The sequence below is a fragment of the Falco cherrug genome, chromosome 4 (genome assembly GCF_023634085.1).
Source record: "Falco cherrug isolate bFalChe1 chromosome 4, bFalChe1.pri, whole genome shotgun sequence".
Taxonomy (NCBI): Eukaryota; Metazoa; Chordata; class Aves; order Falconiformes; family Falconidae; genus Falco; species Falco cherrug.
This window is the reverse complement of record NC_073700.1, coordinates 11,222,319-11,238,115: the sequence shown is the minus strand read 5'-3', so window position 1 is coordinate 11,238,115 and position 15,797 is coordinate 11,222,319. Positions and strand designations below refer to the sequence as shown.

Genomic DNA, 15,797 nt, shown 5'->3' with positions numbered 1-15,797 from the left:
AAATAAGTTATGCCTTTAAAAATAATGCTTATATTAATTTTAAGTGGTTTTATTTGGAGGGTAGGCTGCTGACTTTTCAAAATTAATGTTATTGAAGTAGCTTACAGGAAGAGTCCCATTCTGCAGATATCCCCCACTTTCCCAATTTCCAAAATCACTGGCTAATTTATTTCTATAAGAACATTTTAAAATAATGGTGGTTAATACAAAGAGAATCAGTTAAGGCTCAGTAGTGTTCAACCAGCATGTTCTGAACGAGGGAAAGCATAGTGTCTTAATTAAAAGAAATGCAGGAAACTTAGTTATTGCAAAGTGTTTTTTCACTGCTAGAGGATTTGTGGGTGACTAAGAAATGTATAGACTTGAGGTTTTTATTTTTTAAATAAAAAACAGATACATGTCTTCATCCTTTGCTGGCTTGTTGACTCAATTTACTTGGATGGAATTTTTCAACATTTAAAACAAATTAAAATTCATGAATCATTTCTGCTTAAAGGCACAAGCTTTCCTAGATGCAACAGTTAAGATTTCTAACTGGATACATACATAAATACTGTTTTGGCTATGTAAATTTTGTACTTGCTCCCTTAAAGGAGATGAAAGTTTTAATAGGTGGGGTACAGTAGGTGTTAGCTGTTAGAAGATAATTATTGTGCTTGAATAACTGTCTAGCGTTGCTTTGTGTCTCTACTGTTTCCTGCAAAAGCAGTGATTAAGTTTTTAGGATAGATGTGAAGACAACATGATACTGTGGCAGACGGTGATGACATGGTTTGTAAAGATGGTTTGTGCCGCCTTTGACAAAGTCTGCAATTTCTTGCTATACTTGTTGAGAGAGATTTTTCAGTTGTGCTGTAGAGATCCATATATGCTCTTAAACCCTTAGGTTTTGATGCTTCTGTGCTTGTTTGGTGTGACCCTGTTCAGTGGTGGGAGGTGTCATTTCACCCGGGGTGCATGTGTATTAGATTAAGATCAGCATTGTGTTACTCTATGGTAAGTGCAGTGATGTGAATTTAAAAAAAAAAGTTTTAATTATTGTGACCAGTTGATTGCTGGTAGAGCTAAGCAAGCTTTTTCACAAGCATTTTGTAAATGTGGCAGGCTCTATCATGAGGTTTTAATTTGAGCTTTTCTGGAATTTCCTTAAAAATGTGACTCGGGGAAGGTAGGTGAGCAGTCAGTGGATGTTGACAAAAAATAACGGTCATTCCAGATGAAAATGTACATTCTTGTTCAAATACGTTATTTCAAGGATATTTCAACTGATTTCATGTAGTTCAGGATTTGTTTAGGAGGCTCGTTTCTCCACTGCTGTAATACCCGTGCACCCAGTTACTGCAGTGCAGCTCTAGGCACTGTGTTGGTGTTCGCAGACGTGGTGCCAGCAGTGGCTTGCTGCTTTCTTCTCTGGACTTTCTTTGCAGAGGAAAAAGGGGAGCAAGGTGAGGTGTTTGTAGCTATACATGTGCACATGCATATGTATTACTGAGGACTGAAGAAGTTGCATTGGAATGTAAAGTTAAGTTAAAAAAAAAAAAAAAACAAACGTAAAATAGTAGACAAATTGGGAAGCAAAGCAGTAATAAGCTCTTTTGGATGTTCCTTGCTAAGACTAATTTGTACCATAATGGACTTTCACTGGAAGCTCTGTTCATTTTTTGCAGAAGGGATTTTTAAGAACACCGCAATCGTTGAGTGAGTTTTGTTACGTGGGCCAGGTATTTAGTGTTTGAAGCTTAACCAGACTGAGCATCCTGTAACTATAGCTGGAAAACATGCGGTGCCTGCAAAAACAAACCCATCCAGTCTCATCCCCTCAGGTAGCCTCTTCCGTACTTTGTTACGTGGCCCTTGCTTTTCTTGCGCAGCCTGCCTCCCGTTCGACTGAGATCCACCTGGGAGTGGCATTTCAGTTTGGCAACTTTACCCAGGAACATGTGCCCCGTTACGGGCTTCACCCATTTCGGTGTGTGCTGTTGGTCTTGGCAGACTGTGAAAGACATTGGGAGGGAAATACACTGTGGAACTGTGAACCTGAAGAGCCATTTTAGGGAAGAAGTGTATGAATAATAGGGGAGGAAGAACTGACAAACATTTGAATTTGTCTTGGTAAAACAAAATTATACAAATTTCCAGCATCCTTTTTTGTAGAAAACTATAGAAAAGGAATTTATAGGTTCTTAAGACTGAACACTTCATAACAACCCAACACTCGCGTACTATTTATTCTCCTCCGCTTCCCACAACATGTTATTTTGCTTGTAATAATTAGTTTGAACTTTCATCTATTTCTGTGGATCAAGTAATTTTCATACAACTTCAGGATTTTTTTATACGCTTTAAATCTTTCTTCTAAATAAAGTTTTTTTCATAACAAAAAAAGCCATGAATACATTATAATTTCAATTTTCATGGTGTGTGAAAGATTTCTGCACTAGGTCTTTATTGTTTTTGAAGAATTCATCACCCTAGTTAAGAAGCTTAATATAAATTAAAGAAGGTATTAAGGAACATTAAGACATCAAAATGTGGAGCGTTCTTTTCCTTTCGATTGCTCCAAATGCAAACAAGTTGAATAAAATGCAATCAAAGGGCCTGTTTGGAGAACATTGAGTGGCTTTACAGCTGTGCTGTAGAGAACCTCTGGTAAGAGCATAATTCAAATAAAAAGGCCTTTCTTTCCTCCTCCTAATTCTCTTTGTTGTGGTGACAACAGAGTACAAGCCTGATAAAAATTTAATCACCTTATCTTTTTAAAGCAAATTGCATATTTGTTTACACACAATATACATAACATAAAAAAGAAAAAGCTGCTATCCAATCCCCCTCCCCTTCTAATCACATTAAAGGCCTTTGCCTAGAAGTTGAAAAAAAATTTTTTAAAAATGTTTTATTCTTTATTCTGAATTCCCATTGTTCAGGATTGCTTTATAAAGGCAGCCCAGGGGAAGATGAATATCGCCAAACTTAAACTCTGGACCAGTGCTGAGCAGCCGATGCCTGGGATACATCAGCAGAGTTGGTCCAGCTTAACTGGCTTCTGTGGTGCCTACTCCACATCAAGAGTTGCAGGCAAGATGGGAGGATTACAGACAGGCCTGCGGATCTAGCACTTTGATTTGAAGCTGCTTTGTAATGAATTGCCTTTGATTCTGTGTCAGATCTGCTAACCTGAACTTTTTCCGCATTGTATGCATTTCTGAAAGGCTGCTGTAGGAGAGACAGTCTGTTGGTACTGTTGTTGTTGTTGCCTTTTCACTAGGCTGATGAAATTTTAGTCCCTTGTGTTGAATTCAAAACATGTTTTCAGTTGTTTCCACTCACCTTAGTGCATAGATCATGAACATCGTTGGTTTTGTTTATTTACTATTTTATAGGTACTGGGGTGCTGAAAAAGCACAATCAAAAGTATCTTCTGGCCCACTGCTGAGTAGCTCCAGGCTGAGACCTCCCTCACTGGATATGAATTTAGTCTTAACTAGATATTCTACGGATTTTAAAGCTCCTATGCTTTGTGGTTCCTTGATCTATCTTTACATACCTGACTGTACTTTTTGGAACATTTTTATGGTTTTGTTCCTCTTAAGGATTTAACCAGCAAGGACCACCTCAACAATAAAATTTGTGAAAATCTGTCCTGTGCAACAGTTGTCATAGACTCTGCCAAATTTTACTCATTGTGTTGATATCTGCATGTTTGTTTTTTCTCTCCCTTCCTGGGAGAGTGCTTCTTAGAGGTCCAGTGACAATAACTGATTTTAAGGCACTGTTCTGTCTTTGACTGTCTTGAATGGGCTTGGATATTTCACGCTGACCTGCCTGTAACTTTCCTATTGTTGAATTGTAACAAGAGCCTGTCTACACCTCCAGGCTTCCAACTACGTTAAATATATTTGTGTTAATAATTTGATGTCCTTTTGTGTTAATAATTTGATGTCCTTATTAGTTGCGTTATTTTTTCACAGTTGCTCCCATTGTGCACTGAGCATTTTCCATGAGCTCAGTTTTTGCCTCATGGAGCTTGAAGAATGTGCAGACTGAAAGCACAGAATCAGTACGAGAGTTGCCTTTCCTGGTAGGTATGCTGGGAGAAAGAGTACAGCGCTTGGGCAGGATCTCGATGGCTGCATGGACCTTGACTGGCCACCAAGTGAAAACAGAGTTTAGCAATAACTGCAGGTGTGATATATCGGCTGGCATAAATTGCAACCTTGTTAATGTACTGAAAGCACTTGTATAGCCCAATCAGAAATTAATTTGAAAAGTCTTTCTTTTAGGCTAACGGAACAGTGTTGGATTTGAGGCCAAAAAAATTATCTTAGTGGCTGTCTTGTAGCTTTGCAAGTTGATCCATTGTAATTGTACACACTTAAGTTGTGTAGCCTGAACCCTATAGTGATGATGGTGCACTGAAGCCTCCCATGTAACCCGTATTAAAGCTAGTCTCTGGCATACACAGACAAAAAATTGTGTAGAGCATATAAGTCATAGTTATGTTCCAACAAGTGTGAAGTTGTCTTCTTTTTATGAGAGTTGCCATAGGAGGGCTTAGCCAACAAATGGTTGTGGCACACAACATAACGGCAAGTAAAATACATGTTGATCTATAAGACAAAGTCAGGTTTGGTACTCTCAACTGAAGTATGGCCAACTAGCCAAGAAATGAAAGTCTCAAGATGTTACTTCATTTTAGAGCTGAAAGGTATGTTTGGTTGAGGGGGCATTTTGGAAAACCCACTGTGGGAACAGCAGATATTCTTCTGAAGTGTTGTGTGGGCTTGTGCAGACTTAAATAATGTGTAGACTTAATTAAATAATGAGATGATTGCAGAGCAGTGGTATGATACAGGGTGGGTATTTGTCAAGCGCAGAAATCTGTCCTGCTGCATGGCTTCAGATGACAATGGTCCATCTGTATCTGGTGTTTGATTATTACATTTTACTTTTGCCAAAAAAAAAAAAAGGTTAATATGTGGTTATGTTATGTAAATTTGGGAAATAGGTTAATATAACCTGATCGTCTTGCTGGAAGTTGAGAAGCGTAAAGCTGTGAATGAATGGCTGACTCCCAGTGCAATGTGGTATGCTGGGTGTCCTTGGTGTAGATGACAAGTTTATGACTAAGAAGAGGGAAGGGGCTGCCTGCGAGACACGTATAGGGAGGTATGGCATTGATAACCATTCAGCAGCCAATAGATATGGCGTGGTGCTCGAGTCTGTGCTCCGTTTAGCAATATGAAAAATATCAGACTGAAAATCAAGACGCTGACTTCATGCAGAGGGTATGGCAGACTAATTAAAGAAAAAAAATGTGTACCAATTGAGCCTATAAAACTCTTCCTGACCTTGAGAAAACTCCCAGAGAGCTGTGGGAAACTCCAATCTGTCCCCTCTGAACTTTTTTGTGTTGTTGTTTAAATATAGTAACTGCTTTTTTAATTAAAAAGAAAAATTAGATGGCATTTCAAATTGTGTCCATGGTGCCTTGGGGACCTATTACAGTACAAATTACCCTATACTATTTAGTGAGGTCTTGTTTACTATTGTGTGAAGCAAGGGTTACCAGTGTAAGGACGTAGGACAAGAAGGGCCCTTCTTTGAAAGTCTGGCTCTGCACATGAAAGTGACGCCAGCAATTGGAAGCAATTTGTGGAATTGTTTGATTATATTAATTATGGCACCAGCAAACAGTGCTTGGGAAACAGTTTTGTTTTCTTGCATTCTTTCTTGATTGCTTGCAGCAAAAGCCAAGATACAAAATGTGCCTTTAAGGACTGCCGGAGAGTGCAGTTCAAGCCATTGTGTAGAATTGGCACTGAGCTTGAAAGGGTTGTGTCCAGCTTGATGTGAGAGTTTTCCAAATACAGCTTTGGCCTGAACTTCACCTAGGTCAGCCTCTTGAATTAAAACAGCTTCTGTCTTCCTCATCAAGGAAGATTAGCTCTTTCCCTGCTAAGTAGGAACCCATAATGAAATCCATGTTGTTTCCAGTAGTACCACCTCTTACAATAACGTCTTTCAGTCCAAAAGCCTGTGTAAACTTAACAAATTGATACACAAGACTCAATTCAGCTCACCACTGAACTGCAGCCTTCTCTGATGTGGTACGGGGCAGCTGTTCCCCAAATTATGGGAAAATGTTGTAGTAGTTAAGGATTTCCTAACAGTCTACCAAGCTGAGACAGCGGGAATAGCTCTGTTGGTGCAGGCTGGCTGTCAGAACGCGGGGCAGCCTACTTCTGCTCAAAGTGGCTGTAAGATGGTTGGTTTTTTCTTGTCTCTGTCATCAGACAATGAATTATGGATTTTTTGCATAGATCCACTGCCACACTGAGGCATTAGTGTAATTCTCATTTAGAAGGAAGGAAGGAATCTACTTTCTGGCCTCCTTGGAGGTCTGTTGTTCTCCCTGGCCAACTTCACCTTGTAGGCCTATTAATATTCACAGGCCAGGCAAGGTGATAGTAACAGATCTTGTACCAGCCAGAAGAGAAAAATGAATCTAGTCTGGAGCTTGAAACTCTAGCAGAATATTTGAGAGAGCTAACAAGGGATGTGGGGAAAGGTGGTGTGAATTCAAAATGGAATTACTGGAGAATTGTGAAGGGATTTACATAAGTAAAATTCATTGCCTGATCTGTGAAAGTAATTGAAGCTCAAATCCTGAGCTCCTGAGGGTAGCAAGGGAAGGAGTATCCCTTGTTTCTTGAGCGAGTCTCTGATCAACTATTACATTGAAATTGTCCAGGTAATCATATTATGCTTGTTATCATGGTGATGAATAGCTAGGAGCAGAGTAGATAGGCTCCTGTAGGAGCACTGTACTTAAATCTTTTGGCTAGAAAGGTTCATAGGTTGACGTACTGACCCTGATGTCAGGTAGAGAATTCCTGCCTGATCCCAGGCTCTGGGTAGCTCAGGACACTGTTTTCGTCCCTGCTCTTTGTGAAACACAGTATATTAATGACAGGCCGATGGATGCCAAGTTAGATAGGGCTAGCAGTCTCAAGATGACCGGTCATCCAGCGTACTAGATGTGGTGTGGCATATCTAATGTTCCTATTACCGTGTTTATGGGCAGAGTAACGTAGTACTCTTGTTCTTGGAAGGCTTACAACAACATTGCTTTTCCTGATCAGCTCAGGGTTCGTTTTTTTTTCTGGGACACTGAAGGAGAAAAATGACCACCTTAGCTTGAATAAAATCAAAAGGTAGAATTCTGGATATCTTTAGCAGAGGAGAGAAACAGAGTTGCTACCTTATAGCTTAACATAAAGCATTCAAGGAACATGATTTTATGTTTTCCATTATTCTTGTCCTTTCTGTCTGACTGTAGAGAAAACTGTAACAGGAGGAGCCGGGCAAAGCGATCCTCTGACTTCAGGGTGCTTCTGCTCCAGAATGTTACTTCAGGGATAATTGCACACACTTTTCATGTTTTTAGAGCCCGGATTACTGATAGCTCTTTTATAGACTGCTGACATGGTTTGGGACTAGGTGGAGAACAAATGCGTGCTTGCCTAGTGTATTGTGGGACTCTGAGAACCAAGACTTGTACCATTGGTATTTCTCTTAATTTTGCTGGAAACTAGTGATAGATTTGTTCTTCTTGTTTTAAAGTTGATTAGAATCTGAAACAGATAAGAGTGCTGTATTTGAACCTCGTACCCCTCTTTAAACATAGATAAATGTGGGGGGGGTTAAGTCTTGGCTGAATATACATAGCTGTTGCAAGAAAAAAAATTAATTAGTTTATAATTATGTTGTGCTGAAGTACTGGATTCTGGCGTCCTGTGGTACTGGCAAAAAGTTTGTATTTCATTTCAATAGTCTGTCGTTGCCAAAATAAGGGGGAGAGACTGGACTTTGTCCACTCTCAGGTGCAGCCCTTCTGCATCAGGCTGTGGCGTGGATGTCTCCATCTGGGGCTCTAATTATTTCTGATTTTCAGGTCAACTGGCTTTTGCACGCTGTTAACAGAAGAGTTGATGCAGGCACACACTCCTTAACTGTGTAATTAGGGTTCAGGCTCTGAGGGTTCAGTTTAAGGAAATCCTGAAATTGTGAAAACCAGCTGTTATGAATAATCCATTGTGAGTGAGGATTATCCCCAACCCTTTGCCTCTTTCAAGTTTTGCGCTTCCCGCGCGCCCCCCCCCGCCCCCAGGAAGAAAGAAGAATGTCTGTTTGTCATATTAAAAGGTTACTTTTGACTTGGATAGAAATTATTTCCAACATCCAGTGTGCTATGTTATTCTTTGATGTTTAGTCAATTTTTAGTATTTCAATGTTGACGGGAAACAAGAAACTGCAGGTAGTTAAGTCTCGTACCTGTAATGTCTGAAGGAAGTGAATAGGATATTTTGTTTACAGGTGGGAAAAATGAAGTTCCATTTTCCACCGAAACTCTGCTCACAAATTCCTGAATGGAATGGCAGGTTTGGAGATAGTATCAGCAGGTCAAGAATAGTCTAGGATTTCTTAATAGTGAGTGCAAAAGGGAGTATTTTCTATTCCCGTGGTAGCTACTGGTGTAGCCTCAATGTGCTTTTTCCTAAAGTGTTGGTAAGTATCCCAAGCTGGTGCTTTCCCAGCAAACCATGGCAAGTACCGTTGCAGGCAGCTGGTGTGATCCGTTTGCTGATTTTTCCATTGGTAGGATGAACTTTTAATTGTGACCTGAAAGCAAAGTTCTTATGAGTCAGGAAACTTGAAATCTTTTCATATATTTTTTCCCCATTACAATTTTTAATGCTGTAAGAAAACTCTAATCATCCATGCAGATACCTTAATGTTTATTGGGGCTAACTGGGATAATTAGCAGTAGGCTTTTCTTACAAGTGTGTGTGTGAGAAGAGAGTTGTTGAAGTTCAGCAAAATAAATTATTCTCCTTGGCTGTGCTGGAGAGCATGCCCTGTACCTGTATTATTACACCTGTTTTCAATGATGTGTGTATCAGTTGCTTAAAAATTACTCCTGTTTCTGGCTGGGCTACAAGATACTGTATTATCTTCTCATCTGCAATGTGTCTGGCATTCAGTCTTTAAAATCTTCTGTTCAAACACAAAGTTTAATTAGCTTTGAAAGAGACGGGGCTGTTCCTAAATATTGAGGGGATCTGTGGAAATAGAAGAAATACGGAGGTGGGAAATCTGAAAAATAAAGTTGGAATAGGAAAGAGGTATAAAACCCCAGAAAGTCAGAATAGCAAGTGGAATTGGGAGTCAAGGAGGGAGGAGCTGGACTTGAGGAAAAAGAGCAGAAACCTTTGGAGACCTTTTGAAGGAGCAGAAGATTAAGAAGAAGAAAAAAAAAAGGAAAAAGACAACAAAGATGACAGAAGATGTTGATAAAGAGGAATGGTAATATTAAGTGAAGGAGGAAGCGAAGTGGGGAAGTTACGTAAAAGGTAAAAAAGAAAAGTAGGATCTAAGCTTACAGGTATCAGTTGAAAGAAAAATGTATATGGGGAAAAAAGCACAGTGGTGCTCCTTCACCCTGCGTTGGATTAACCAAAGGAATTAGGAGAGCAGATGCTGCGTCAGCTTTCATCCGCCCTCCAGATGAAGTAGTAGTAGTAAAAGCAAAGTGAAAGTAAACCAGGCTGGTTATGGACACGTATATGGACACGCTGTAGGTGTGTGCTGAGGGGCGCTCCCCAGCAGCCTGGTGTGCGGGCTGTTCCCCCAGCGTGGTGCAGGGACCGCGGGGTGGGCACGGGGTCCTGGTCCTGAGGCTTTGCTGGGTCCCTGTTATGCTGAGGCCTGATTAAGCTAAGGAGAAAATGAAGCATTACAGACACCCTAAAACTTGTGTAGCTGTTAGTATTTTCATTGAGGGGAAGGGGAGGGGGAGCAAAATTGATTTCCTGTGTTTATACACAAGAACGGGTCCAGAATTTTGCAATGCAAAATTCCCATATGAAATTACTGAAAGCTGAGTGTTTCTATGCAAATTTCTTGCATGACTAGTTGTAAAACTCAAGGCTGCAATGCATTTAACTATGTAAGATACTGCAGTTCACTAAGCTAGCTTTTATTTATTAAAACTGTATAAAACACGGCATTTGTCCTTTATTTTATGCATGTGAAACTATTCTTAGACTTGGAAAGTATTTTTCCTGATGAAGTATCACTTTTCATTTGAATTTGAAAATTTGCTTTTTTGCATTTATAGATGGCTCAACTTGGACTAAATCCTTGAGGCCATACTGAGACAAAGGATATAGTGTTAAGTGTGTGTATTCTTATTTGTTAATTATTAACAGTAGTTGAAACCAAAAGAATCAAGTGGATTGAACTCTTTTACAACTAGATTTTCATATCTAACCTGAGTTAGTTGATGCTACGAGTACATTTTATGTAAGACCTGTCTGGGTACTTGTTACAGACGTGGTTATGATGGGTGGGAATGAATTTGCTAGGCTTTTCAAATATCTTATGCGCCTCTGAGGACTGCCCATTAATAATATTAATACATAGGTATTTTCCACTGTTGTATGCAAGGCATTTCTTAGAACTTTGAAGCTAAAGTTTGGTTTTTTTTAAACACATGGTCCTTTTCAATTTAATCCATTAGCAACTTGGCAAAATAAAGTAATTGTCCAACAGAGGGGGGGAAAAAAATCTATTAACATTTGCTACAAATCCAAGTAGTACAGGCAGCACTTAATTAATGGAACAGATTTTTCACTGTGTTCAAGCTCGCATAGCTATTGTTCAGGAGAGATTAGACCCTTAATGTAAGTAAGTTAAACTAGACCTCCATCTAAAAATATCCGTCATTTCAGCTATTAAAGCTCTGATGTCTTCTTCGGTGACAGATATATTTCCCTTCATTTCCTTGGTTTTGTAAAATGTAAAGTATGCATTGTGTGTAACGCGAGAAATCCACGGAGGTAGATGAAACCCCGATTGCGCCTCCCCGCCTGTCTCTCCCTGCCTGCTCCTTTGTGCTGCTCCCTATCACGGAGCCTCTTCAGCCCTTAGACCTCCTGGCACCAGAGCAGAAGAACAGAAAATGCCATTTGTTAGGGTACGATGCCAGCCACCTAATCTGTTTGCAGAATGTGGGCCGTGGGATCTGATTAGGTAATTTAGATACCTTGTGAATTTAATCATACCTGAGCTGCCTTTGGCTGTCAGCCCGTCACTTCACTGGTAGGAACTACCACGTTCTTCCATTTCTTCCATGAACTTCTTATCCGCAATACCTTTTTTGAGTCCACATGGGTGTTAATGGTTGCAGGTGAGGTCTGTCCTCTCCATGTGTGGAAGATAGTGATAGGGTGGAGGAGATGAGATTGCTCAGTTCTAAATAAGTTTTCCCCAGGACAGTTCCACGTGCAGCATCTCCTTTTTATTTGAAAACGAAATTTTGCAAACATGAGACTCTTGGTTTAAACACCTAAGCTGATAGACCAGGTTTCAGATGTGTTGGGCCATCCAGGTGCTCACTGGTGCCTCTGGCAGTTTTTGAAGCTCCGTTTATCCAAAGTGGTTATTCCATCTTCACAGCTGGGAGCTCCCCACTTGCAGGCAGTGTTGCTGGGGGCAGAGGGGCTGACCCCCCCGAGGGCACTCTCCGCCTGGCTGCAGGCAAGGGCTTGCAGTAGCAGCCTTGGTGCCTCGCTGCAGATACCTGCCAGGGAAAATTTTGGCTGCAATTTTAATGCCACATCTCCTCCCTTCCTCTCTCCTTTCCGCCAATTAGCATTTTTTTGGAAATTAGAGTCTTGCGAAGCCTACTAACATAAATAGAAGTGTTTTAGGATTTGTTTGCTTTAATTAATTTAGAGTGTGTCTTTCTGAAAGGATTTAGTTAAACATCTTTCTTTAACAGTAATGTGCCAGTAACAGCAACATTAGTAATAGTGATAAGACCCAGAAAGGGAAACCGACTAGAAAGCAAAATGAAATGTTTCTTTGTCTGAAAAATAAATGGTCTTCCCAGGAAAGTGGAGGAAACCCTGTTCAGGGACACTTCCAATTAGGTTGGTCAAAACAGCAGAAAACACATAAAGTGAAATAAATCCTGCAAAGGTGGAGAGCAGGACTGTGAGGTCACTCTTTTTGCTGTTTTTATTTTGGGTTTGGTTTGGTGGTTTTTTTAACTATTGCAATTTTTTTTCAGCAGAACCCAAGATATTCTTGGAGCTTTCCAAATAAGAAATAAGTTCCTTTTCATGTAATGATAAATTATTTTTCCTGATGCAGATGAAGTAATTGTAAGGCTAATGATATTAATGGAATTTCTATGAAAGCATCCAATTAAAAATTGAAACAGCTGCATCAAACATGACTAGACAATGTAATAAAACCATGTAATAAATATGTGGTCTGGCCGTGCCATATTACCTAGTTTGATTAATTGAACCTTACACGTGCAAAGACAGTCATTATCAGACTTCTGAACCATCAAGGAAAAACATTCTCAATTATTTTCACAATTAAATAATCATTGCTTTTTCTGTATTCTGCCATCTGAAAAGAGAAGATGGCTGCTGTCTTGACTGTGAAATAAAAGATCTTGCACAACTGTATGAAGCAGATTCTGCTTAATGCTGGACTTCTGCAGCCGTAGTGTAGACTGCAACTTATTTAGTTATGTACAACATGAGTTGCTTTTCTCCTCTTTTGTGCTCTTGCATTTTTTCAAAAAAAAGCAAGACCCCTCTGTTTCGCAAGCAGTCCCCAAGGCTGCGCTGCAGGGCATTGGGGCTGTTGTACAGCCTCTGGCTATGAAATGGCAAAATCGACAGTTTCCTGGTTTTGCTTCAACACTTCCCTCATTTCGTCCCCCTCGCCATGCAGGGGGGATGCTGCTTGAAACAATTTGGTACCTGACACAGCAAGATGAGAAGGTGGGCTCTGGTGCTGTGTCCCCCTGCAATCAGCTGTAAGTGCCTCTAGATGCGTCTGTGCTGGAGCAAATCACCTGTGCTTGTAGACCTCCTGTCTCCAGTAAATCATAAGCATCTCAATCTTTTTGTCAGGCTGTGATATGAGAATCCACATCTGAATTTCAATATGAGGGGAGAGAAGCTGATTAAGTGTTTGAGATAAGGTTATGTGACACCACAGGTTAAAAATACCTGAACTGAATTTGGCCACGTGCCTGAGAACCACATTACAGTGTATTCGGGTGGCACTGAATAAGCTTCCAAGAGGTTTGCTGTCCTTTGCTTTAAGAAAGCAATTCTTCAGGAGTGGTCTTTTAGGAACTGCATCTCTCTTGTTTTACAGTGTTTCTATGGACTTTGCTATCTTGCATTTCTTATCTGAAATGTCACCAATGTGTCAAGTTAAAAGAAAATATTAAAGTGTTATAAGCCCTAGCCATTTAGGAAGAAAAGGACAAATATTTTTGTTCAGCACAAATATCTGGAGAAAGACTTAGGTTCAGTCCCCAGAATCCTGCACAGGTTAATTGTAGTTCTCCTAAAAAATGACAGTTGAAACCCTTAACAAATAGTGTGTTTTAGCCAAAAAAAACCCCCAACAACACTAACAAACAAAAAAACCCTAAACCCCACAAACCAGTGTAATTTGTTGAAACCTAAGCAGTGTGCTTCTGGCAGGTCTGGTAAATTAGGATAAAGACATTCAAGAACGTTCTGAATCTTAGGGCTCTATATAATTTTAGTATTTTACTAGTTGTTTTTCATTCGTGAATTATATTTTTATAAATACTCGTAATAATGAGAAGAAACTTTGGGAGATGTATGTAAATAATAGGAGAGGTCCGCTGGTAGAAAGCGAGTAAAAAGGCTTAGACCAGGCAAGTTGGTCTAGCTTGTTTAAATTTTTGCCTGTATTTAAAAGCTGTAGAAGAAAACAGTCAAGATACTGCATTGAATTTGGAGTATCACTGTGTGAACTATATTTGAAGGCTTCTCTTATTTTTCACGTGAGTTACCATATTCCAGAAGTGTGATGCAGAAAGGTGACTTTCCTAATGCATCTGATTTACTTTCTTATTTTCTTTGGTTGCTTTGAGAAGTAAGCTTGTCTGGTTTTTCCGTTTATACTGGAGTGTGATGTTGAGCGTGTTTGTCACGTGTGTTCTTGGGGTTTTTTTTACAGATGGACTGAAGCCAGATACCAAGATGCTTCTTACTGTTGCCTCCAAGAAGAAATCCAAGGCAGGGAAGGGGGATACAATCAAAGAGGACGAAAGCAGCAAGAATGATTCAGCCCAACCTGTTACCATCTCTCTTCTCTTTAAAAGATATGTCTTTGACACACAGAAGAAAATGATTCAATCCTGAGAAAGCAAGAGAAGGCTTCTTGATTGCACCTGAAAGAGGGGACTCTGAGATGAGTTCAAGTGAAATGTGTTTCTTGTCTGAATGTATTAGACCTGTTCCTCACAAACAGAGCCTGGAAGCTCCTGGTGACTATATGCTCCCTTCCAAAATCTCTGCCGTCTGGTTTTGTTCTGTTAGAATCTGCTTATGTTGTCATCTTTGTGATGTGAATCTTTATGGTCTCTTGGAGAATGTCACCTGCCAGACGAGCACATTTGGGTGTGTGTTCTAATTGTGGTGGTTTTTTTGAGAATTGTTTTGAAGTTTCTCTTGATTTAAAAGTTTGCTACCAATATTAATCTAAATCTAGTAAAGATGTGCGTTTCACATGACCCACAAAGTGGAGGTGTTTAGTCTAGGTTTACTCCCCCTAGCAAAGTGGGAGACAGAAAGTACACGATACAATAGGTGAAACCTAAAATGGATATTTCACATTCCTTCAGCTGCAACTATGTAAGATGCTATCTGAGAGATGGTATGGATGTTTTTTATGAATACGATTTATATAGAGATGTTTTTCATATTAAACATAATGGTCTGTGTAACTGAGAGTCTTAATTGTTCTGTTTGCTGTTCCAAAGGTTCAGAACTTATCTTCAGTGGCATTTTATATAGCTTTTCTGAATTTCCTGCCCGTGCTGTGGTGAATCCTATCCAGAATTGGGGGGGGGGTGGGGGTTGGTAACAAAAATGTCTTTTGTGTGTGCGAAAGGAAAAAGTTGCCTCTGGAAATAGGCAAGGGCTTTATTTCATTAAAATAATGATAGAAGATTGCAGTGTAAGCCTTGTAAAATGAGTATCTCCAAGATGCTTTAGAAACCATTAGTTGTTTAATAGGGATTTCATGGCTGCTTTAGTTCTTCCTCTCAATTTCATGTCCTAGGCTCATAAAAAGGAGAGCAGTTGGTAATATCCCTTTGTTATTTACAAAGCATAGGACACCTTAACATGAAAGCTAACAATAATTCTACAGGTGCAAGAGCTGCGGTCTGGAACAGAAATTGGACTCGGGCTTGTCAGCACGGAAAATGTTAGTTCCTGCCTTTTGAACAAAAAAAAAAGTACTTCTGCTTGTTGGTGTAAGCAGCCTGTGACCCATTCACTGAAGCCAGCCATAGAAGATGACCGTATGTATAATGTAAGTGCATTGGTTGCACATGGAAGCAAATAACTGTAATAGACTGCTACACTCATTAATCATATAACACTCAAAGTGTTATTATTCAAACATTTATTAATGGATGTGAGTGCATCGTGCTAACATGATACTGGAAGGTTTTTTCAGTCTTTTTCTTTTCCTTTTAACTTTCAGGTAACCAAAGTGGATACAAATGGCAAAAATATCAGCTATTGAGAGGATATTTACAGCTGGACACTGGTGAGACAGGGCAAATTTGGTTTCTAAACTGGGTTGATGGTACCCCTTTAAATCAGAACAGAATTAGCACTTTGTGGAATAATCCCAAACAGTTTCTGCTGAGTGAG

General features: G+C 39.7%; 1 protein-coding gene across 3 annotated transcripts in view; it reads left to right on the top strand.

Annotated features, from left to right (window-relative positions):
* EEFSEC (eukaryotic elongation factor, selenocysteine-tRNA specific) overlaps window positions 1-14,857 on the top strand; it is a 128,766-nt gene extending 113,909 nt beyond the window's left edge. For 2 of the 3 annotated variants that reach the window (XM_055709033.1, XM_055709034.1), the window contains exon 7: window positions 14,089-14,857. In XM_055709033.1, coding sequence (XP_055565008.1) covers window positions 14,089-14,273 — 185 coding nt within the window. In that variant the 3' untranslated portion in view covers window positions 14,274-14,857. The remainder of the gene's footprint in view (window positions 1-14,088) is intronic. The other variant, XM_055709035.1, reaches the window with a different exon arrangement.
* The last annotated feature ends 940 nt before the right edge of the window (window positions 14,858-15,797 follow it).